At 31.9% G+C, this 27,268-nt stretch overlaps 1 protein-coding gene across 2 annotated transcripts in view; it reads right to left on the bottom strand.

Annotated features, from left to right (window-relative positions):
* LOC132938123 (uncharacterized) overlaps nt 1-27,068 on the bottom strand; it is a 168,485-nt gene extending 141,417 nt beyond the window's left edge. Inside the window, exon 1 of one of the 2 annotated variants that reach the window (XM_061004802.1) lies at nt 26,465-27,068. In XM_061004802.1, coding sequence (XP_060860785.1) covers nt 26,465-26,529 — 65 coding nt within the window. In that variant the 5' untranslated portion in view covers nt 26,530-27,068. The remainder of the gene's footprint in view (nt 1-26,464) is intronic. The other variant, XM_061004803.1, reaches the window with a different exon arrangement.
* Nucleotides 27,069-27,268: the final 200 nt, after the last annotated feature.

Raw genomic sequence — 27,268 nt, 5'->3', positions numbered from 1 at the left:
TGACAGAATTTCCGGTCGTGTTTCCCGCCGCAAAAAAGCGCGTAAAAATAGAAATTTAAAGCGAGAAAAATAAGAAGAAGAAGAGAAAAAAATAGCTACCAGAAACGAAGTTACTACCTATATACTACGCGCAGCAGCCGCCGATATCCGCGCGTCCTTGACAGGTCATCGGTCGCACCGTCGCCGCGCCGATTGACAACAGACTGGGGCGGTCACGTCACGAGGCAGCACCGTATACCTACGCGCGCAAACACATACAACACTTTTATGTATAAACTATAAACATGTTTGTGTGTGTGCGCGTATTTTTTATATTTTGTAGTGCAAGTATATAATACATAATAACATAAATATATATACATCATGGCAATATAATGATGTATTGATTTTTATAAAAAAAATGTCATGTTATTTTTTTTAAGTCTTTATCGAACATTTTATTAAATGACGATTTCTACGTTGTTTGTTTTTGTTATTTTTTTCCCCTGTTTTTAGCAGCTACTATGGCAGGGGCGTACCCAAGGGGAGGTTTTCGGGTCTAGACCCCCCCCATTTATTGACAAAATTTAAAATTCTTAGTGTGCAAACCATTGATTGTATAATTTCTACATGTTAAAAAAATTAGACCCCCCCCCCCCATTCCCCTTTGAAAAATTCCCGGGTACGCCCCTGTACTAAGCAATCGAGTACCTATAATAACCGTTAAATGCGAATAATTATTGCAATATCTTCGATAAACAATTTAAAGTATTATACAATTTTAAAAACGGGTGTTATCGATGTAAATGATAAATATCATATCATATATTATATGATGATCGATGTGGCGTGAGAAAGAAGAATAAAAATATGTAATAGTATGGTATAGGAACCTAGCTAATGTAAGAAAAATAAAAAGTTATCGAGAATGAGGCCGAACGAGTTTTGTAATCCAATATATATCGGTGAATTATACCTGTCGAAAGACAAATTAATCACAATGCCATTTACGCATTACACACATTCAAAGACGATGTCAACCTATACGCGTATAAATGTATAATATGATGTATATGCTATTTGATCGTATTAATTGAAAATATTTCTCTACGATCGAACTCGTATACGAGACATCATTTCGTGATAATTATTTCACTGGTGAACTATACCTATATCATACATTTATACATTTATTCACTCGAGCAGAAGAGTGGCGTTTTGTTTGTCGGCAATAAATGAGTGGATTTTTTGTTCAGGAGGTTAACAAGCATAGAAAAACAGTAATAATAAAAAAATTACTTCGAAGTACCTGTTGGCTATAATAATATGTGCAGCTATATGAGCAGTCGCCTCGATTTGCTTTGCGCCGTATAATGCGGGTGTTTTGTATTAAATGATAAATTATCGGGATTAATAAATAACGATTATTAACCAAGCTCTCGTTAGCTCATATTGTTTTTTCGAAAATCTTCGACAATTTCTACGAGCACGTTCTGTTTCGGACACACTTTATAGTTTATACTTGATGTAGTCTTTCGACGAAATATTGTATACGACATTGCGTCTGACGACGCTTATTTTAATATTTTATCTGTAGATGTATTCGATCGATTTAGGTGACGATTATTCAAATAAGAATTCGTATTCAAATCAATTATTTTCAATTTTTTTAAACTTAATACGCAGAACACGCACATACGAGAAATGTATATTTATGAAATTGAAAATGTCGCCCGGTTATCTTTAGGTGGCTTTATTTATTTTTACATTATAAAATATAATATTTACAACGTTGCAGACTTAGACCACTGGCAAGCTTACGCGTTCTATCCGTTCGCGTAAAAATCCTTAAATTCATTTATATTCAAAGAGATAGCGCCCGCGTTCGACAACACACAAAACAACTATTACTAGGTATAATAATATAATATTATTACACGCCTTCCTACAGTGTTGAGTTTACTTTCGAACAATATTATAATTCTAATCGTTAGCCTGCACGTCGTGTTATAAGTATTCCTTAAAAAATACAATGCAACAGCAATAATAAAATAATCATAGTCGGTAATAGTAATAATCAGAAATAGTTTTCGAACTTAAAAACACAAAATGTAAAATAAAAATAACAAACTATGCTCAAAAAACTAATCCATTGACGAGTGATAATCTAAGGGTTCTGCTCGGATATGCGGACAATAAATACATACAGTCTACAATCATATAGTATGCAATAATATACTATTAAATATATATAAAAAAAAAACAATTATTTAATTTACGTATAGGTAATTCTACGAAAAGATAAATTTTTAATATATTAAGTTGTATACTTAAATTTTCTAATTATAAACTATGTGATAGAATTACGTATTTAATAAGTTTGTTAAGTATGGCAGCTACTGCTTTTGTATCTTTGTTCATGTTCTATATCGTGTATATTATTTAGTTAAAAGATTTAAATAGAGTGAAGAGAATGTCACTGCATTATTTTTAGATTATATTATATTGAAACAATTAAATTATAATAAAAAAAATTACTTTTGTGATTTATTTGGTTATTCTAGTATTTATCCATGTATTTTAGAAAAAAAAAGCAGTCACGGTGTTCTTAACAATATTAATAAATAATCTTTATTGAAAAAAAAAAATGTTATTTTTTTCAGAACTGATTTCACGATGGTTTTTTCATACTTATAAGCAAATCTTAATAATGTGTAATAATGTACCGTCGTCGAAGATCAACGGAAACCGATTATGATATATAGCCCCATATAAAATCAGTGTACACAAATCAGCCGCCTCCACTGTTTTTATTTTTTATTTAGGGTTCAAGGACGGACACACGAAGACCGGCGCCGACGTGATCTCCGACGCACCAGAGGATTTCAATCAGATACAAACAAGACCACCAGGCACCAGCCCTAGCTCCACGTGATGACTGCATTTTTTAAATTATGTTTTTTTTTATATAAATCTTGAAATCTTGGATGTTTTGTTTTTCCAAATATTGGTCAAGTTTATATTTGGCAAAACTTGTTTTTAGTGTCCTTAGGTGGTTATAATAAACATAACTGCAGTATAGATACGATCATAATACGACTCTTGCACAGCAACAAGAAGATGTGGTGATATACCACTAAAGTCTAACAAGAGAGTATATTGTCAAGGAAGAGTTGTCTAGCGACCAGGGGCGGAAACAGTTTCCTAGCAACTGTCCGAGCAACTGTCGGAGAAGGTTGTGGGAGAGGCAAGAATAAAAATATAAAATAATAAAATATATATATTTATAGATAACAATATAAGTTAATACATGGAGAACAAATAAATAGGGCGTTATTTAGAATTTTCTCTCTGCAAGGTCATTCATTATTTAATATAAAATCTTAGGAACTTCCTTTGCACACGTGCGTTGACTAGCACGGTTTTCGTTTCGGCGTAATATATAATTGTAAACGATCACGAATTAATATAATGATGCATTTGGAAAATACTTTGAGTAATAATTGTTTATAATCTTCTTTACGGGTATTATTGTATTATAATAAATTGTATAATTTATATCATAAAGATAATGATCTTATCTATGTTATTGCTGGAGGCACTGCAGATAGCTCTATTGTAATAATATGAGTACTATAATATAATCATATATAGGTAATATTAAATAATATGATATCTTTAAAATGCACTGGAATCGTAGTTTGTATAAATGTAATTATGTTAAACTCTTAAAATTATCCACACGAATTAATGTTTTATGTTGTTCAAAAAAAATCAATAAATTAATTTCATAAACCATTTTAAACTTACACAACATTACTAATAAAAAAGCAATCATTATTTTCGTTGAAAAAAGATCAATATCGACATTAAATTAATGAACATCAGCTCTAAAATGAATATAAATCACTCTGACCGACCAAGTTTAAATCCAACAAAATAATGGAACTACAGTTTAATTATATAATATAAGTTACAAAAATGTGACGTGATTTTTATATACACCATACCCATATTTGATGCTACCACCATTTTGCTAAATAATTCGCGTCTCGATCAGTTACGAATCCATCGAAACAATAGTACATTATTATAATAAACAGTCTATACTCTATATATAGAATACAAAGCATTTGGATAATTTACTGCCAGTGACCAGAGTGCAGATTTCCGATGATCTAATGACTATAGATACTTCTCTACTTATTCTTCTTCTTCACGAGGGGTACAAAAACCCTCCACAATTCCCTATCTTGAGTACATTCATCCTAATTAATTCTGCTTGGATATCTTATGTATTCTTTTACTTTATCCCTCTAATCTCTATTACTCCCCGGATCTGCCTCTTGGGCTCTTTAGCAAATAACTATGGTTAATGATAAAACGTTGGGAGTATAATATCACCGTAGTTTGAACAATGGCTGCAGAGAAACGTTGCCTGTGACAAAATAAATGCCCATGGATTTATCCACTTTTTAAACTCAGTTAAATGTTCTTAAACTGCGATAATTTTTAACACAGTTATTTGAATATTTACACATTTATTAATAATTATATCCAATCATAAAAACTATTTTATTTTCTTTAACCCACTCCAATAATAAAAAGTAAGTAATAAAAAGTATAGCCTATGGACATTATGGATCAATAGATTTCGAGGTGCACATCTTCGGATATAGAATTACCTATGCACCAAATTTCAGATCCATGAGTGCGATAGCCTAGGCTGTGGATTGCTTACACATACACACAAACATTGCCTTTTATTATTATAGATTATAGATGATTATTGATTAGTGATATTTGTAAATTTTTTCACATATCAAATACCAATTTATAGATGCAAATATTTAAATAATTATAATGTTCATAAACTCCATCGTATATAATTAAAATTTTCGCTTTCGCTTGGAATATATTCAAAACAGTAAACACTATATTATACATGTTTTAATGATTGTCTAACTAAGTCGCTGCAATAGTAACTATATAATATATAGCTATGGTATTATAATAATATATTGTAACATAAAGACCCGACACAAATTTACACCGCATTATTGATCGACCGTGAAATAGTCGATTTAGCAGCGTTTATAACTTGGACGGGTACGGTAGATTGTTTGTTGTATGTATATGATCGACGGAACAATTCGACCGTTAGAAATTGAACAAAAGCGACGGTCGTAAAAAATGTGTTTGAATTTCTTGTGGTGAGTGGTGACACGCGTTCGCAACGTATATTGTTGTAATATTATTATCAAACCGCGGTCCGGCGACTTTTGCAGGTTTATGATAAAAATAATAACTATTATTATTATGTTGCATACGCGGGTGTATAATTCTATAGAATGATTGATGTTCAACATTAATATTATATTTTTATATACTATATATTATAATAACAATAATAATAACGAATTCGAGATGACAACGATGGCCACGAATGCCTCGGTTTACGAGAGTAAAAATCAAGTGATCATTATACGGTGATTTGTCATTGTTGACGCTGCAGTGGATCGAGTCGTAAACGAAAATCAGGAATATATATCATTGGCGCGCGTCTGATTTACGTATATTCCGTCTAGCTGTCTAGGTATGTAGTCGTGTGACAGTCGCTCGACTTTTCCTTGGGAAATGTAATCACGGCCATCGATAGTAAATTAATATTATATATTATAATATGCACGTGTGTGCCAGTGTCAAAAATTGTCACGACCAGACACTCGAAAATGATATATTGTCGCACACGTCAGTGACACCGATACGCAAAACGTAAAGTTTTGGAAACGCGTAGCGATGTAAGACCATGTGATTACCAATAAATATCATATACAATATTATTAGGTAAGTATATAATATATTGTTCAATATATACTCAATGATAATGTATTCGATACTCCAGTATCTATATATATATATATATAGATTATAGATACACCTATGCTTTGTTTTGTCTTTTTTATATGAGCGCCACTTAACAAAAATTCTTGAAGAGTTTTCTGGAGCATTCTGAGGCAACTGGCCTCGGTGACAACGACCGGAATTAACAAGGCGAGAAATACAAAATTAAAAACCAATTTATATTTTGTACCTACTATGTCTATATGTGCATACTACTATAAGTAGGTAGGTATAGAAATAATAATAATAACATATTTTTATGTACCTACAGTAATTTATTACGCGTTTAATTTAGACGTCCGAGAGTTGGCTGAGATAAATTACCCCAATAAAACAACGTTGTGTAAGTGTGACGCAGGATGATGTGTGTTTATACGCGTATATAATACCAATCTATGTCTCCGCCGGACATTTTATATATGTATTTATTGTATAAAAGCGATAGTTTAAAACTTGTTTCTATATGAACTTGGCCCACTTTGGCTATCAATCTCGAGAGAGGAGATTGACTGCAGAGACTGAGAGCACACACGCGCGTATATTATTATTGATATATTATACTGTACACATATGGGTAGGTGATCGTCAGACGAAAAATGAAAATAAAAATTCACTCTCAGATTGCAGCATTATGTATTATTATAATATAAACGCAGCGTTTTCGAGTATACGTCGTTATAATATTATGGTACCTAAATATGCGCGTACGGTTGTTGTACACGTCTTGAAAATACTATGTTATTATGTATTTTGTCGATGACATCGCGGCTGCATTGTTGCGAAATAAATATTCATGCATAATATATACGCTCGTGCGTCGTCTTCTACTTCTTCTTCTTCTTCTTCGACCGGTTAATACTTAATACACACACGACGCATGTGTTAATTTACAGGGTGTGATTATTTTTATTTGACGTAAAAAACCTTCGCTATATTGGTCAATTGGTACGTTAGAATTTAGGATAAAACAAATATTATGTTCTTTACAATTTGGCTGCGTTCTTGCATTTACGATCAAAAAACACACACTTTTCACTGTTTTAGCGATTTTATTGTTTTTAAACGGAAGTATATAATATTTTTGAGTGGAGGTTTACGTGTATAACATTTCTAATATAACTTACAAGTAGACAATAGTTGTTGTTTTATTTTCATTGATTATTACTTATTAGTTATTAGTGTTTAAACTGCAATTAATTGTATTCTTTATAATAAAAGTTCTTATGGACGGGTACATAAATGCAATCCACTAATCGTCTGAACTTTAATCGGTTCTACGTAATTAATTTAAATTTTAAACACAAAAGATATCTTTTCCTCATTTTTCTCTGCTTTGACGTTCGATCCTGACGAGCGGTTTTTAGCGGAAACAAGCAGAGTACAATATCGTTTTGCACTCCATAGACCATAATACCTCTGACGACAATGGGTTTATTATTATGATGATGATTTATGGTTTATAACATCGTATAATCGTATAATCGTTGTACCTATACATAGAGGTACATTTAAAGCTACGCTCTTGAAAATCGACAATTTGAATGCACGCGAAGTAAGTCGTAAGTACATATATGTACCTTGAGTTGGTACTTCATTTTTAATGAATTACAATGTCGTTAATACAATAACACTATATATTGTACGTATATACGCACAAGGCGCAACGAGTGGTTTTAAACGTAAATTAAACACGAAATTCATACAGAGCCCACGGAATCAACGACTACTATATAATATATTATGTATTTAAGAGTTTAAGTATTTCGTACATTTACACCGCACCATTAGCCCAAGAACGTCTATTAATCTATCAAAAATAACGCGAATATACGATTAACCTACACGATAATATAATGTTTGTAATACATTCAGTTTAGGTAAGTATATATATTGAAAGTACCATATAATATATTTATTAATAGTGCTATAAATTAAAAAACAATTTTGAAACACATGTACGCGCTAATGTAAATAATAAAGTGATGCATAATCCACTGTACGTATTATGATGGTTATTATTGTTTCGTAATGTACAAGAAAAAAAACGTCCCCGCGGGTCCTAAAGTGCTCAGAAAATTGATGCTGTATACGAAAGAATAATAATTATTTTACAAAACGTATAGGTTAATAGTAGAATTTATAAATAATATTAACTAATTATGTGTTAAATTGCAGAATGACTTTGAAATGTATATAAAAAGTTAATATACCTACCTACTTTTATTATTATCGTTTTTTTTTTTTTTACTGAACCCTTCAATAAAATTCTTAATAATTATCTTGTCCTATTCGTAGATTTTATGATGATATTTTTGTAATTCCCATAAAATTCGCTAAGTCCAATTTTAAAATTCCTCACCACGCCGTGTTTCTGATTTATATAGGTATGCCTACCAGCTTACTTTTATTAAACAGTATTTCTAGCATAAACAAAATAATATGTCCCTCTCTTAGGTCTCAAACATCCATTGTCGTGCACTGCTGCTATTGTTGTTTCTATAATATGACATAGGTACCTGATAACATGTTCACAGCTCACATATACGCGCCTAGAATATTTTGTTATAGAGTAAGGGGATAAACTTATATTATATTTAAAAAAAATTGAAAACTACATACGCATCTTTTATAAACGTCACTGAACACCTGTCACCTACAGTAACAGCTAGTACCTACCTTTATGTCTATTGACCATATTACATAATATATTTATATAAACTCGTATTTAACAAGAGGTCGTTTTGAACGAAACGCTTATTCAAACACTAACTTTACTATTGATAATATGTGCAAATTCATTTTAACATTAGTTAGGTAGTTTAGTAGTTATTAAGTCTTGAAGTCGTTCGAAATCGATATGACTTTATTTTTGTATACACTGTACATTACATATTTACATTTAACATTATATATTTATACTAGGTACAGAATATAATACTATATTATCTAATGCTGAGATGATTTCAATCCGGTTTTCGCAGTAAAAACATTACAAATATTATACATTTAAATCAATTCTCCTTGACGGTATAATAATACCCGTATTTTAGTTAGGTACTTTTTTAATGTTACTTTGTTTGGAGTGTATTAATATAAGTGCAATTAACTTTAGTGCTCTGCAGCCTTCGACTATAATTGTATTATATTTCATACAAGAACAGTGGAATATCTTAAAAAAAAGCAAAAACTAAAATATGTTCTCCGTCATTTATTGTAATACGGTACCATTAAATATTATAAGAATTATGATTTATGATATATATATTATATACATTAATACATTATACAGTCGAGAAGGCGATCGTTTTACTTATTGTGAGTAAAATAATGATAGTAATTATAATAATAATAATACGATTGTTCATAAAATAATAATTGTGACCTTATATAATATAAATTCTAGTCTTTAAATTTTGTACAGAGAAAATTCAGTTGGAGAAATTGTTTAAAACTGTTAATAAAACTAGTGCATCATATATAGCCTGTATACCTCGTAGTTCAGCCATGCCCAACATAATCCACTTTTACCTTGAACTATATACATTATACACACACCGGGTCTATTAATTATTGTATACCGTTTTCGGTACAATTTAGCCGACGAGATTGGTTTACGTACCTCTATAGGTACGGTACACACTCCCCGTATAATTTATATAATTATTTTTGTCGTCGTCGGATAACAATAAATTGTGTTAAGGTTTTATAAGCTTCAAGAGCTATAAGCATATACCCACATTTCACGCGGTAAAAATAAAAAAAAGCGAAAGTAATAAGAAATAATAATTATTGTTCGACTGTACTTATCGTACCTAGCGTATTAAGGGTTTTCGCAATGATGTTAAACGTTATACATGTTCGATATTTTTCTTGTACGTACTGAGATCCAAAGTAGAATTTTCGGGTCCTGTGGATAATATTACTATCATGAGTAAAATCAAGCGTCTCTAGATTTAATACGCCATCTCCCCTAGTGGTTTGATAGTGTACGGATGCATGGAGGGACGAATATATTCGATCTACAGTCAGACTGAGTCAGACAATGTATCATTGTATACCATATAACCTCATATAATTTAAAATTTGGCATGCCGGAAGGGTGGTCGTAGTCGGTAATCTTGGACAAATTTTAGAATCCAAAATACATAACTATCTGAGACAAACATTTGTGGACATTTAAGAAAATATTGAATTTTTTTTAAGAACGACCGCTTTGAAGTTTAACGGATGGCCTCGTTTGGCACTGATGTATATGGATAGGCTATAGAAATGACAAATTACATAATTATTATATATTATCTATATATAAAAAAAATTGATTCGACGCGCGTTTTTTATTCTTAATTAATGTCCGAAACGAAATGTTTACACAGTACTCAATTAAATATAATGTTATATATACCTAGGTATATTATTATTTATTCAATTAGAGTAAAAGTGTTTACAACAGTTAGTATGCTACACTTGGATTTTTTTTTATCGAACATCTTATGTATCTATAATTGGTATAGTTTCCAATACTGATTCTGCGTATATATAAATGTATATTGTATATAATTGAATAATTTCTCTATTTCGCCTTCATAAAAGAAGGTCGAGGAAGGTTGGGACCGAATCGTACTATTAACTTCTAAGCATTGTAAAACTTACAACCTTTTAAGAATTTGAAATTGGATTGTGCAACTATATTACAAATATTATCAGCTTCAATAATAATTAAATATTTTTAAAAAATCTTAACGTGAACTCAAAAAAAAAAACCAAATTTTGAAAGTAATTAAATATGTATACGATTTTACCCCATAGGTGGGTAAAACCGTATTAGTCTTAGAGCAATACCATATTATAGATGGTTTTATGATTAGAAATAGTAGTCATGGGTGGAACTATAGTCTACCAAAACGGGAGGGGAGGTTATCACTTCGGCGTCTGATAAAAGGAGGGAGTTGGATGAGCTCATACCTAAGCTTTATAGCTTACATACAACGGCGGAGACAACAATTAAATAACATAACGGGTAACCTAACCACTTGCCCTTAAAGGTGTGATACTCCCCTTAATACCAAATAGTGCTTCGGTATATTTCAGATTCCAATAATTTTGAAGCTTGTTTCCGCGAAATCCTAATTTTACCATACTAAAATTTAATATGGTTTTGCCCCAGAATATAGGTGATTTCAAAGTAACGTTAATAAAGTAAAAAGTATAAACAATATTTCTCCAAATTATATTATTAAGTAATCTGTACTTCCTTTTTCGTAATTTGACAACATTTTTTTAACATCAAACAAAATGAAATATAAAATTTTGAATAGTAATATATGAAAAAAAAAATAGTGATAACATATATTTTTTGATAATAGGAATTTGAGAGGGAATTTATTACAAATGAGATTGATGGTTATCTATAACAATAAACATATACTCATGGATAAATAACCATCAATATTTTTTTTTCTTTCTTGACTCAACGTTCTGAAAACCTTATAATACGGTTTTGCCTCTAGTACGGAACTACCCCGCCTTCCCCTACAGTATCCCACATCTCACGTTACAGTTTAGGGCACTATATATTATATAATACTAACAGAAGAGTCACCAAACGCTGAAACGAAAATATAAAAATAATTAACATAGATACATAGGTACTTATAGTACCTATTTCATTATAATAAATTGACCTCACACACTTTGAAGGAGGTATAGTAATATAGCATACATGCATTCAACAATTTTCTCTGTTACAAAATGCATTTTCTGCCATATGTGTCATTCTGTAATTTCCATGACATTTCCACTTACCAACTAAAACCGAAAAAAAAAACATATAATTTTAAGTGCGTTATTTTATAATTTTTTTTTCAACAAAGATTTTAATAGGTATACTCATACTCTATACTTTGTGTCTATTGTGTTCGTGTAATATTGGTTAATCAGAACAACTGTTGCGAATTGTCTGACTTATTAGTTATTTATATATATTTAGGTAATAGTATAGTATTATATCTCATTATCTTAGTATATGGGAAATAGGATTTTAAAAACATGAGTTCACAACATTACTAGGTACTTGATATTAAAAAAAACACGGTGACAATATAACATTTTATATTCATCACATATATAATAATATACTATGGGTTATAATAGTCTACACTATATACACACAACTATACACAAGTACACAACACATGGATGGACTGCCATATATAACTAACGATCAAAATGCGCGAATATCATCAACACATGCTGGATTGATCATCCCTCAGTGAATATTTTAAGAAAAACTTCAACATTTTGATTTTTTTTATTTTCGTTTATCTATTACATCATTCAAAATGTAGTAATAAATAATAAACACTGCTAGTAACGAATATTCGGTTTTTAGCGTGTATGAGAGGCAGCGTGTGTAACCATAATAATATAACCTATAGGTAAATATATAATATAACAACGAAGACAACGACGACAATCTCTCGGTCGTCTGCTTCTCAACCGCCTCCGGGTCATAGCAACCCGTATATAATAATATATAAACATCATCTCGTATAGAAATCCGGAATCAATTAAAACATATACTTAGATCTATATAGTATATACTATACGTATTACCTATAGTATACATCAATAATAACACAAAATAGCAATATAATGGGCTGCAATAGCACCACCAAGGACAAGCGTCAACAAAATGCACAACAGAGGCAGGAAAACGCGACAAAAAGAACAACCACGATTGGAAATAATAATAATAATATGTAGGTATACCGTACGTCTATACTTACACACGTGTGGAATTTTGACGAAATAATTTCATGAAAAGTCGTCAGATCGTGGGAAACGACGTGCGTTGTCGACCACAGTGTAACATTGCCCGATTGGTGGCGAAACGGGGAAAAAGTAAAAAAATATATACAGTTGCGTGCACGACACTAAAATGTTTTGGAATAGTATAACATCGCGTGTGAACTATTATTTTTATTGTCATCATGATTATAAGGTAGTCATCATTAACATTGTCACTATTATAACATGGGACTTTCGGTACAATCGAGTACAAAAATAGTACAAACGATAACTATATAAGTTATATTCCAAAATGTTAAAGTATAATGCCAGTTAAAAAGATTTGCGTCATCGATAAAGTTTCTATAGTTGAGTATTATTCGACTCTCGTCTTATACAATACATGCAGTTGAATTGTAGATAATTCAAAGTTGTATGCCTCTAAGTCTATATAATTTGGTTAATTGTTATACTTTTACTATAGTACCTATATATAAACGTTTACAAAAATATCATATAATTTTTTATCAACCTGACGTACAAAATAAACACAAAAAAGATTATCTTACTATAATATTATAATACCTAAATATACCTTATACTTTATATGGTGCATTTAAGAATGTCCACTGAGAAAAGTTGTAACTTCAAAAAGCACCTAACTTAAAAATAGTGTCATACTTTGTTGATCAATATTTATATATTAGTTTAATTTTTATCGTAACCCATCCAGCCTTGGACCAACATAATAAATAGTATAATTACAGTGATGTTGTAATCTCAGTTTAGGTTATAATTATTATTATTTATATTAATACTATTTAGTATTTACTAGGTACGATAGATATGTAGGTATTACCGTAATACTATTACACACAATGAAACCAGAAATATTGGGATATCTACTATTCTAAGATCCAAACAATCAATTGCCACGAGCATGCTGGACGAGAGAACTAAATATTTTTTGTGCAGCTAGACAGTGAAGCGATGTATATATATTATTATAGATTAGGTTAGGATAGGTTAGGGACAATTTATAACGAGCAATAGTAAAAGTATGGATTGTAAATTTCATAATATCAACGTACCACGTACGTCTGTGAGCCATTGCATTTGCAGCCTGATTGGTATATGTTTCGAAACACATAATAAAGGTTGCGCGAAACGAAATATCATCAAATTTTGTGTATACAATTTATTAGATACCAAATAAAGAACTATTATTCGCATTTCATGGAGACCCTCCCTTCCACGGATAACTTACTGTCCGTACGATTTACGTGCTAGTTTATTTATGCCATCGTCCGTTTATACTTTATAAGTTATGTACTCGCACGGGGCAGGTAACAATGAGAGACGATCGAAACAATTTCCGTTTCTACTCTGTCGCGGTCATCGTCGTCTCTTATCGGACCCAACACACGTCAGACCGCATGTTTAACCGTAAGCCGCGTGCGCCGTTGACATCTATGCCACCGCGACGTTTGTCGAAGGAGAAACTGCTGCACCAGGCGGGTGTAGGTACGTAGGTATATCGCATAATATATATGGGCACTTGTAATAATTTTCTGAATAAAACACGGGTGTAGCGGCGTTTGTCATTTAAATGTGGAAACAAAACCAAAACAGATAATATAATATTATTGTAAGCCGAGTACGTACAATAGATGCATCATATTATACCTGTATACTGTATAGTATATATTATTATATACAAACAGATGAGAGGATCTCGCGGTGGTCGCTTTTGTTATCGCCCCGAATGGTGTATGTGTGTAAGTTTCTTTAATATACAATAATAATAGTTGCATGCGTATTTGTGAGTACATGCAAAGAGAGAAAGAGAGAGAGCGTGAGAGAGGGTCATATTATTATTATATACATCAATTATTATTAGGTACTACTACTATCACGATTATTAGTTATTACTTATACTATTATAGTATTATGCTATTTCAACTGTATATACGTGTTACACTATTATGCTATTGTACGACAGACGTTCGGGTGTAGGTATAATATTGCGACATAACGATACTGTGTTATTACGGCGGCGTAACGGTATATGTTTAATGTGCTGCGAACCTATTATGTCTAGGCGCGTTGTTTTGTCTGATAAATTTGGGTACCTATGGGTATAATATCTGTTACTTGTTAGGTATAATATCTACGCAAAAATTACCAAGCTACAAGCCCCGTGCCAATTACAATATTATTATAATATGTGTAACGCTATTACTTCAAAATCGAGGACCAGACGTAAAACGAATCGACGAGGGTCTCGTGTACACGGTTGCATACATTTTGATATTTTGTTACTGTTGTCCGCGAGTGAAATGGTCTTATACTCCCCGTCACACAGTGGTTAGTAATGTTGTCTGCGAGTGTTCTTATAATAAGCGATTTTTCTCATTTATTCCGTTTTCTGCGTAATACACTGTGCAGTCGCTTGAACGTATACCATGGCAGAGGTGTATGTGTGTGGAAAATTAATCAAAGAGAGCGAAAAAAAATTTAATTAAAATTCCGATTGATATCCGCGACTAACGAAGGGGTTATTGGCGGTCGACGAAGGTCACGTCAAAAAGCGGTAGGTACCTGTATTACGTATGCGTGTATAAATTGGCAACCGACGTCAGTCCACAGCGTTGATGTATACAGAGATATATTTGGATTTTCGACAGAGAAAAATGCACACACACATATGCCAATATAATAATGACACAGACACGGATAGGTAACTATTATTGAAATGCACTTTTATTGCGATCCGCGATTTAGCTGCGAATAACCTCCGTAGTATATCCATATAAGAATATATTACACATCGCGTCATTACAGCATTATTTCAGCTGCACTGCTACTGCGATCTACTTCTTATCTACTGCTAGCCCTTCATGTCTTCGAACGGCTGCCGGTTTTATTTTGTTTATTTTTTAGTTTTCCCGCTTCATGTTACATATATTTACTGAAATGCATATCGATTTTTCACGTACAATAGTGGAATATGTAATTTATATAATCATATACTAAGGACTAGAATTCTACATATAGTTTCGTGGAACATAAAAGATTGTAACTTTGACGTGTAGGTGACATATTCTTTCCAAATATTATATTAAATAAGATATTTTCAAACGTTCAAATTTAACACTATAATTTACATATATTGGCTATACCTACCATATATATTATACTATATTATATACCCGTGACAAGAGTTTGCAGTATGCCAGTATATAATATATAATCGAATAAACTTTCAAAACGCAGGTTTTTCGTACGCCCATAATACGTGTATCACTATTATGTACGTTTATTTATGGTGAGAATATTATTATTTATTTGAAAATTTTATGTATATACAATATATTATACGTAAACATTGGGTTCGCCTGTATTATCAAGGCATCGACCATTATGACGAGAAGCACGTCCTACCCATCTTCGAAGCAATCTCACTTAATATAATATACTCAATTTGGGTTTGAAACCACTCCTATAAATAACATAATTTTCGAGCCAAAATTGGATGAATATTCCATTAACACGATATGATCACTTCTTGTCTTCGCTGGTTAAATCTATATTATTATATTATAATGTAATATACCTGCTAAAGTGCTAATATACAGTTAATACCTGAACGTTTTTTTCACGCCCTAATATAACACACAGTCATTATTCAAACGGTAAAAATAGTGTATTCTTTCATTTGCGGATATGACACACGCATGTCATATGGTCGTGCCTATTGGTAGGTAAGTATGTTGTTATGATTAAGTTCAGAATGACACTCCATATCGAAAATAATTATTAGTTTATTATTATTAGTATAACATTATACATTGTACAAAACAAAACGTAAACTACTTGTTACCATGGATACAAGTTATATTTTACTTGTTAGTTGTTACTTGTTACCGTGTTAGTATCATTCATATTATAGCAATAACTGATGAGTATACCCTCAGTATTCAATTAACAATAATTTAACATTCCCCCGCTCGCACATGCACAACATGTTGATTTTTTCGGCACACTATTGCGGAAACTGCATCAATTTCACGAGGTAAAGTTTTGTTTTTAAAATGTGGTCTATACTGAGTACCTAAAAAATTACAAAATTTGCCTACTTGAGTATTCGCGACAATTCAACTACTGCAGTCCGCAAGGTTGAACTTATTATATTATACAGATAATATTATATTTATTGTAAGCACTATTGCCACTATTGCAGTTACCTATACCACAATATTTTGTGGTTATACAACAAATTAAAGCATATCGCTTACACCGTTGCGCCAATGACTGAATGACATATATACCTGCGGTATACCTACAATCCGACTTAAATAATACAAATATTATTATACATTGATATTATTATCATTCGTATTATCTCACCGTGAATAATGTTCTAAATTACGTTATGTGTAGTTACGGAGAGATAGTATAAATGTATATAAACAATATACGGTGCAAGGACAAGCGCGGAGAAAATATAGAAATAAGAGAGAAGGGAAGGAAAAAAATAATTTTTCCAGTTACAAAAAAAAATACAGAAGGCGAAAAAACCAAACGTCGAAAGTGTATCTAATACCTATATATATTTTTATATATACCAGGCAAAATACGTCAGATCTGTCACAAGTGCATTCAATATTATATATTATTATTATTATTATCATTGTTGTTGTTATTGTTATATTGTTAATAATATACACTGTTCTGGCGTCGTCCTGTACAATATACTAACAACATGGGAGCAGGCGCGTGAATGTCCAAAAACCTCATTTTCCCGATATGTGATTATTAAATAAATAGGTATATTTTTGTTTGTACATTTAAGTATTTAACCTTTGTGGAATAGGAATGTATGCATAATATATTACAAATACGATAATAATATCCAAAAGGCGTAAAATGCGATTTTGCTTTGCAGATTTACGGAGGAATAATGATAAAAAAAAATGCGGTAATCCCGATTGGAAATCGTCCAATTATTATGTAAATTTACGACGACATCGAACAACAGTTATTAAAATAACGTTTCTGTCGTCTGTCTTTTATCTATTGTATGTTTAATGTAGGTACATACTAGGTACATATTATGTTGAATATGATAAATATCCACGAAAATATAAGACATTTTTCTCATCATTTACCAACTTAATACTATGTATATGATTATTAGGATCGTTTTTATATTTTCCGCTGTAGTATACAATATTATAATATCATTAATAATATTAACGAGCAATGGCGCACCCAGAGGGGAGAGCTTTGGGGCTGAAGCCCCCCCCCCCCCAAAAAAAATATATTTGTTACATTAAATTACATATTATAACATATCGTCACAAATATTGTAGACGTTATAAGATACCTATACATAAATAGTACAATTAGTACGTGATAAGGATGTACTTATACATATGTGTAAAAATTGTTTACTTGTGTGTAAGGACTAAGGAAAGTAAGAACATTTTTAAGCCCTCCCCAAAACAAAAATCCTGGGTGCGCGCTTGTGTACGAGTATATTATTCATTTATCGTATATTGACTATTGTTAGTATAATAATGTTATTTAAGTAGTCTTTATATTCATAACAAAACGTAAAATAAAAAAGTTTCAACAAAGCTTCACTTTGTATTAATTTACTTAAATAAGTACATAAATATACTATATATATAGTATTGTGTACTCACATACAAACATAAAGTATAAGTATTAAGTACCTACATATTCATTTTTCGAGTGATAGTTTAAAGCAAATTACGAGTACTATTAAGTTGGGGAGACCGGAGCAAGTTGATTACCGGGACAAGTTGACGATTATTCAATTTGACTATTTGAGTATTGAGTTAGATATACTTGACACAATAATTATATAATATCTATTATCCAACATGTTTTTATTCAACAGTTATTTTTACGTGTTTGAAAAATTTTGTTTTCACACTTTAAAGTTTATTTTAATTTTATTAATTTGTATTAATTATTGTTACGTTTTTTTTTTAAATATTAACAGGTAAATTAAATAAATATATGAAACTAATTATAAGATTTATGCGTGTGTCAACTTGCCCGATCAATGAACTAGTTGGTTTGTTTCTTTTTTTTTAGTTTTTCTTTGCAAATTAGTCATTACAAATTACTAATATTAAGATAATAATTTTTATTTATTATGTAAGCACCTAGCTTCCATGTTAGTAAACTTTTGGTGTGATTTGAGCGTTAAGGCATAAAGAAAGTGTAAAAAGTAAGACAACTATCCCCGGTCTCCCCAATATATAATTAGCTCTTAGTATATTACCTATACCGACTGGAGACGACGATTTCACGTTTGCACTATTTAAATATGAAATTATTTAAAAATAATTATAACGATTAAAACCGAAAAATTCTTATAATATTCAATGTATTAGTCTTAGTCTGTACCTACTGTATATACCTTATACACTGGTTATATATCGACGAATCAAATACCAATAACCTGCACGGCTGCACGTTTAACGACGAGGTTGAAGACCCCGAATCTGGTTGCTGTGGCTCAATTGATCAAATTAGATTTTCGAACTAGTTTTACTCAAATTAAAATATTAGTCATCACAGACCGTCTTGGCAGCGAATGACCTTTCGACCGTTCTGATTCTTAATACACTTCAATAGAATATGACAAGGACGAGGAACACAAGAAAAACCGTTCGTTTCGGGTTGACTGGCGTTGGAAAAAACGCGGTGACACGACTGGGAAGCAGCTGTAGTGTAAGTACGCTGAACGACACACGCATAGGAGTCACTGCGACATAGTAAACTAATACCCGTCGTTGTACCTAGTCTTATAGAATATTATGTATAAATATAATATTATGTATATTCACCGCTGCACGTCTCGCGCAGACCGTCTTATCTGACAACGGGAATCGATGAAAAAATATACATATTCATATATATATATATATAATATTTATATTCCTTCTAGATTTCGTCAACGACACACATATCGTTTGCCGGTCGGACCCGACCCGCGTTCGTGAAGCAACACGACACATTGATAAGGACCTAGGCCTGGCGGATGATTTATAACATATTATAATATTATGGCGAATATCCCGAAAGGAGTTGCATAACGTCAGCGGTTATCGCACGTATACAAAACTACTCACCGAGAATCGTTCATTAATATTGCGCGCACACGCCACACGCACACGCACTCGTACAGTCGTACACACATGAACGCTGTCCGTTGGCCGCACTCCAAGGGTCACATTGCAGGCAGCGGGTGGAGACCGGTCCGAGGAGGAACGCATCGTCGGTACGCGACCCGTCGCGCGTTGAGTACGCGGATGTCATAATAATGTAAAAAACTAAAAAAATCTCCCGATCGTCGCGTAATATATCGTATACCGCTGCAGATACCGGACGGGAGGTTCGCCTAATAACCGGACTATATGGGAGAAAAAAGAAACCCGAAAACCTGCAGCGAGTGACCCAAGGTCGTTGTCGATTCACCGGTTTTTAATAATGTCATTATAATATCGCACCGCAGTATTTTATAATATAATATTATTGTATTAAATAGACGCGGGACCTAATTTTTTCCACGGTTGTTCACTGTTACAGTTTTGTATTTTGCAATTAGACGAAATCCCAATAGAAGATTTTTAAATCGTTTTACCAACAAGACACCATTATAATATAGGGTAATTACTCATTAACGCGCTCTATTACTTCAACGGTGTTATTGCGTTATTCAATTATATTTATTTTTCAGATCCAACGATTCTAGATTCCCATTTTATTATACCGCGTCGATTCATAATACGATAATTCACCACGGATATTTTCCACTATTTGAGCGATTTATGGTCAAAACTATAATGAACGTTACTCGTTAAAGAATCATTATTACGATCTCCACTCACCCATCAGCTAGCACTCTTTTTGTTACTTCTTAATTGTATTCCAATGTCCATGAAAATACTGTTGAATTATTCTTAACAGTCAACCATTCGATATTTAACTTACGTGATTCAGCTTGAAATAAGAATAAATTATAACTACACAAGTAAAATATCGAATTGGTTACTCTTTAATGAACAGTAATAAAATAGAATTATAACATAAAGTATTTTCTACACACAAAATGATAGCTTTTAATTTATAATTATATCATAATAGGTATAAAATGTAAATCTGAAAAATTTAAATACAAATTATGAATTACCACGAATCAAAAATATAAGGTAAAAATATTTATTTATTATTATAATAATGTCTATTTTTAATGAAATAGTGGTTGTAGTCATAACTCATGATTGTATTTTATGATTCAATTCAAATATATTTCAAATACGCAAACAGCATGTATAAGAGTAAAATATCTGTATTGTATTCAAATTGCCTATACTATTACCCCTTATATTCATAATTTATTTTACATTAAATTTGGAATTTTGTATTAAGTTTAATAAAATACTCTACATTTTTTCCAAAGTTCTCAATTTTTAATTTAAATTTTAATGCAAATAAAAATAATTTTTTCCAAAAATCTAAAGATCGAATCAACATTTAAAGGATGATATTACAATATATTTGATTATGCTTATGTATGATAATATTATCATTTATCATGTTACGAATAAAACTTTTCTTTATTTGATGATTAAAACTTATTTTATGTGTGTGTGTGTATGCTTTATATAGTGTAGGATATTCATATTTATTATCTCATATAATATTGTACGGAGGTTACGTAAATAATATAAATATATTGTTTTATTACCAAATATATTCTAGTTCACCGCATAGTTTGTTGACAAACCGAGAAAAATATATAGAATAAAAAGAAACATTTCTGTCGCAAAGTTTTGCAACAGTGTTAAAGACTATAATATCATTGCGATTTCTGAGGAAAGTTTGCCCGTCGTCAGGTCCAGCACGAGTGACCTCCTACACGATTCGATGACTAATATTATTGTTATATCGTAGCAGATATCTGGAAATCCCCGAAACACTGGTTGAAACGGGTTTCGCAATCCTGTGTATAATAATTTATACATTATAGATATAATAATTGAAAAGAGTGCTGTTATAACTTATAACTTATAACGCTTTTCCCTGTACAAACGATCGATACGAACGACATTGGCCACAGTTTAATATATATTGTACACTTATATTTGTATAGGAATGCGCAAAAAATCCGTACACCTAATTTCCTGTTTCCTTGCTTATTATGACTAAACGTGGTACGCCGGAACCTAAATAATATTGTAATGATGTACTCACTGTTGAGACATTTTATCGATAACATAGAGCAATGTCAAAAAATGCATTTCGTTTTACATACTACGTTACTAGGAAAGTCAGAAAACCAATTAAACTGTAAAATCACTGCTAGCGCACAGGTTAGCAGCATACAATAACATTAACTTGAGGTACTTATATGAAATGTAATATTTTAGTAGGTATTTGACAAATACACAAATATAGCAATTAATACGGACAATTTTACCGCATAAACTTTAAAATAATACCTTAACCAATCCCCACCCGGGCATGATAGATACCCACGGGTGCCCACTAAAAAATCTGCCAGAACTACACACACGTGTTACACCTACAGTTCCCTCCCCTACAAACAAAAACAAACAGCTAATGGCCATAGTTGCCGGGCTTCACGATCAATAAAAAAAAAAAATACCTTAACCTTATACAAGAATACAAGAAACCTTATACTATAATACAAGAATGAATTATAATATAGTATTTTTTTTCTCAAATTGGACGTAAAAAAATATTTCAAATCTCGATACAGTTGATGCAGTGTATTCAATTTTCGAGAAGTTAGTGCGTATTACGCGTCTAAAGCAATAGCTTGGATTAATGGGAAACCAAACCGTAGTAGTATATTCTAGTATATTCAAACGATTTACTCATAAAGTAAAATAATAAGTATAAAAAAGAATCTTTGAAATAAAATTAAGATGCTTGATAGTTGATTTCAATAATATTGCTCACACGAAAAACTTGTGTATACTAATTGGTCGACGGTAAATAATAACGAAAAAATAAATAATAATTTTAAAGAAATTTCGTTAGGAAACTAACGACGCGTTAAGTGCCACTGAGCCGTGTCCCGTTGAGAAAATACTAAACACATAGGGCGAGAGAGAGAGATAAAAAAGAAAATTGAACTATATTACGTATTTACGTCCACAAAAACGTCGCGATGGCCGATGCTATAGTTTTGCGTCGACAATAGATGATTGAATCGCATTCAAAATACGATGGCACAAACAATAAACGCCGGCGGCGTTAGAGATAGCTATTGTTGGCTTCCATAATTTATTATCGTGAGCGTCGAGATTCGATTGAGCAATGAAGATTAGCTGCTAATGGCTAAAGACGAGTAGACGACCCAAAATATTTGAATTGAATTCCTACATAATATATACGATTGTAAAAAATGTGTGTAACAAATGGATATCATTCTTTGAAAATGCACTACCTGCCTACGGTTTTCGTTCGTACTTTTATTTAAATTGGAAAAATACATTAAATTATTGTAATGAATAGTTTTTTAAGATTTAAGGGATTGCATGTTTCACAGTAATTCTACTGTATGTCTGTATTGTAACAAAAGTATAAATTGACTACCTATTTAATATTACTATACTAATATATTGTTATTTGTAAGTAATTGCACATTTAAGTCATTTAACACGAAAATGTAACGCGTATGTTAATGCAATAATAATGCATACATGTTGTTAATATATTATTATACCTACTTTAGACTCTATAGAGAGTACACATTTTTAATATACTATTACCTCTGAAACTAAATATTATTAACCTCCCCCCCACAAACATTTTGAAAATTCGCCACTGTGGCACTGTAAATATGTATTTTATACTTAACCTACGTTTATAAATGACAAAGTATTGAAGACGAACAACACATTATTACAAATGGTTCAGTCATCTAAGAGTACAAGTCCAAGGTGAAGGTAGTTAATGCAATTTATAAATTATAATGTACTATGTAGTGTTATTTTTAAATGTTTTTGTATAGTTAACTATAATAGTCACGTGGTAGTATCTTAATAGTCAATACACAATCCACGAAACAAATAAGATTTGTGCAATAATCACACACGTTCCTAACAAAACACGGTGCGGTGGCAAATGTCTATAACAATAACAGTGAAAATGTCACGCCGTACGTGACAGCCATTGGCAGCAACACCATATAGGTTGCTGCCGATTAATCGATTTTTAAACAGTTTATATATACTAATTCCAATTGAGTGTCAAAAATGTTATCGATTAGTCTTACACGAGCCTTACAAAAATGTATTTTCAAAAAAAAAAAATTAAATAAATATCATATAATATAAAATATAATATTACGGCTTGTTCTATTTGCTAGATTTATTTTTGTCCAGCGTAACATTGTGCAAGTCACTCGTCACGCGCCTTTAATCTGGACCGTATAGTCGCGGAAAGAAACGTTACACTTATAAATAATAATAATAATATATTGTGTTTCCTTGTCAGAAAAATATAATAATATAGTAAAACATGAAATAAAAAACAGAAAAAATGCTCGGATAAACGTTTTTTTTTTTTTTGACGTGTTCGTTGTGTATATAGCAATTAAAAACGTGGTGAAAATCTTGCATATTTTTATCTTTCTGCCGTTGCTACGAATAGAAAGCAAACGGTTTTTAATTATCGTGGTAACGATGATGATGATGATAACAATAAGTCCGCCTACGCGTGTTTGCGTTGTCTGCGTAATTCGGGGTAATTAAAGAAAAAAACCGTCTCTAGTCTCTCTACACTCCCGCGGACCGGAACATCTGCGGTGTCGGAGCGCACGTGCAGCAGCAGGTGCCCAACTCCCAAAACATTGCTCAAAACGATGGACCTAACTGATGATATTATTATCTATATATTTTAGAAAACTCGAAACGTCTGAAACGATAACATTGACGCGTACATTGTCTTGGCGTATAGTACATTCAATGTACCTATTTTAATACTTTTTTTTTATCGCCATCGGTTGGTTTTGAAACAAAAAAAAAATTGATTTCATCTAATAGGTATATTATAATATTTAGTTGTTTACATTTGAACAACAATCGAACGAAAAAACATTCGATGTGTTTTTGTGCATTAAACTATATCATAATCTCGATCATAATAGTATGGCCATACAAAAAAATTCTGTCAACAATAATAATTTTCTACACATATAGACGTTTGGTTAAACTTAAGAATTTCCATTGGTTTTTTTTTTTTTTTGCTGTAATTATAAAGACACCTTCCATCAATTTTAGCAATTATCGTGTTTAATTACCACACATACATACCACGCACATAGGTACATAACATATAGTATTAATATCGTCACAATTCAACGTTAATTTTTATTCAATAATCAGTGAATATTTGAATCATAACTTTAAAACATACAGGTGACGTTCGATACACACGATTTATATGCAACAGTAATATGAAACGCGAACTTAATGATTATATAATATTTCACGTACACTATTTTCTGTTGTTCTAAAACGAAATATAGGTTATAGGGACGACAATATTTGTAAGATTACAGAAAAATGTGTTAGTCCCTATCGCCGATTTTTGATGATTTGCAGTTTTAATACATTCAACCGATGTAAACATAATATAGGTAGGTAACTGTTCTTTTTTTTAAATCCTGTCAGAAGAAATGTCTTATTGTATAGTATTGGTTTTTATGAAAATCAGATAGTAGTGTTTCTGTCATTTGTGACGACCGTGATTTCTCGAATTTTCCTATGAGTATTTAATGCGAAAAGCGTGCAATCTCAATAAATCGCACTTATACTAAAAGCAGATAACAGCAATCACACGCGATGAATCAAATTGTAACACGAATTCTCTAACAAATGCAGTTCACATAAACGACTTTTATAACTTTATAAGAATAAAAAAAAATTTCACGTGGTTTATATGTACAATAAAGTTACCCAGAATTGGCAAAATTCCTATCTATGTATGGGATAAACGTTTGTGCATCGTACATTCATACGTAAGGAAAATAAATATTACATACTACGCGAGATTCTAAACGCAATAAAAAAAAATGTGTCACGTTCAACATTATTGTATTTCAAAATAAATAGTACTATCGTAGGTACTTATATTACTTATATTACGTTATATTTATTTTTCTCATAAACAAATTTTATTTTATAGTGTTAATTAATCTATAGCAATGGGTAGAACATAATGGAAATAGTATTAAAACTGATTTTGTTTGTATCAGTATAAAAATTAAAAATGGTGGTATACAAATTTCCACGGCTCTATAGTTGAAATGAAAAAATTGTTATCGTGTTAATTTATAAAAAAAAATAAGCTCCAAAACCTCAAAAGTTTGAATTTTATAAAAGCTAGGAGTGAGGACATGTGTAATCGAGAAATAGTAGAATACGTATATACACAAACAATTTCTTAAGTATAAGAAAAATATATCGACACAAATATCGATCATATAGGTAATACATAGATAAACTGAAAACAATACCATCATAATGTATTTCAAAATTTAATCATATGTAATAATTTGTATATTATTGTCTCGCGAGCAAGACATACATCGCATCATATTATGGCGATTAAATATACCTAAGCGTTAACGTATATATTATAACGCGCGGAAACGACAAAACACCATAATATAATTAACAGATAGAGGCATGGTTTAAAGAAATCTAAAACGACTCACCTCCTGTCCCTGACGCGTTTTTGGGTGCCGTTCGTGCCCCTGATGGTCCTATACAGTGACATCATATTGTCGCGGCCCGGACGTCGCACTGCACGGCGCTGCGGGTGGGTATAATAACAGTGTACGCGTTGCACCGGTCGGCGGCGAAAACGATAGTAATGATAATCGAGGAGCAGAAGATTCCACGATCCGTCCGTTGGGTGGACTGCTGTCGACGCGGAGTCCTTTCCCTTTCGCACGATATGGGCGTATTAGCTAGATACTATATTATGGTTATATTATGACGATTAACTGCGGTAACAAATAATACCAACACCGCACACGGCACAAACGACGGCTCGACGTAAGCACAATATTATGTTTGTGAATATATTTTATCAAACACTTTAAATGTTGGACGAAAGTACGGTATAAAATGAGTAAGTACTCAGTGTCCGGCGCAAACCACCGAATAACCACGGTTGATAAGATGCACGCGCGGGGATTGTCGATGATAAACGAGACGTAGGTAATAATGATTACGTTTCAAAAATTATGTCGATTGCGCGGGTGGTATCGAACGTTGCTGTCGTTGTCGTCGTCGTCGTCGTCGTCAGCGGCGGACGGTCCGACGTTAATTATCACACTACTCGCGCGACACGATCGCGTTTTCTCTTTCGCGTGCTCGCACCCGTGCCGCCCCTCTCCGCCGTTACACGACGGTCGCATCCACCGCCATCCGTTAGCTGAGGATGTCGTCGTCCTCGCAGAACACCCCCCCAATGGTCGTCATCAGCATGATATGTAACTGGTGGTATCTATTAC

This window comes from Metopolophium dirhodum, chromosome 2, assembly GCF_019925205.1.
Source record: "Metopolophium dirhodum isolate CAU chromosome 2, ASM1992520v1, whole genome shotgun sequence".
NCBI lineage: Eukaryota > Metazoa > Arthropoda > Insecta > Hemiptera > Aphididae > Metopolophium > Metopolophium dirhodum.
This window is presented reverse-complemented; position numbering and strand designations above follow the sequence as displayed.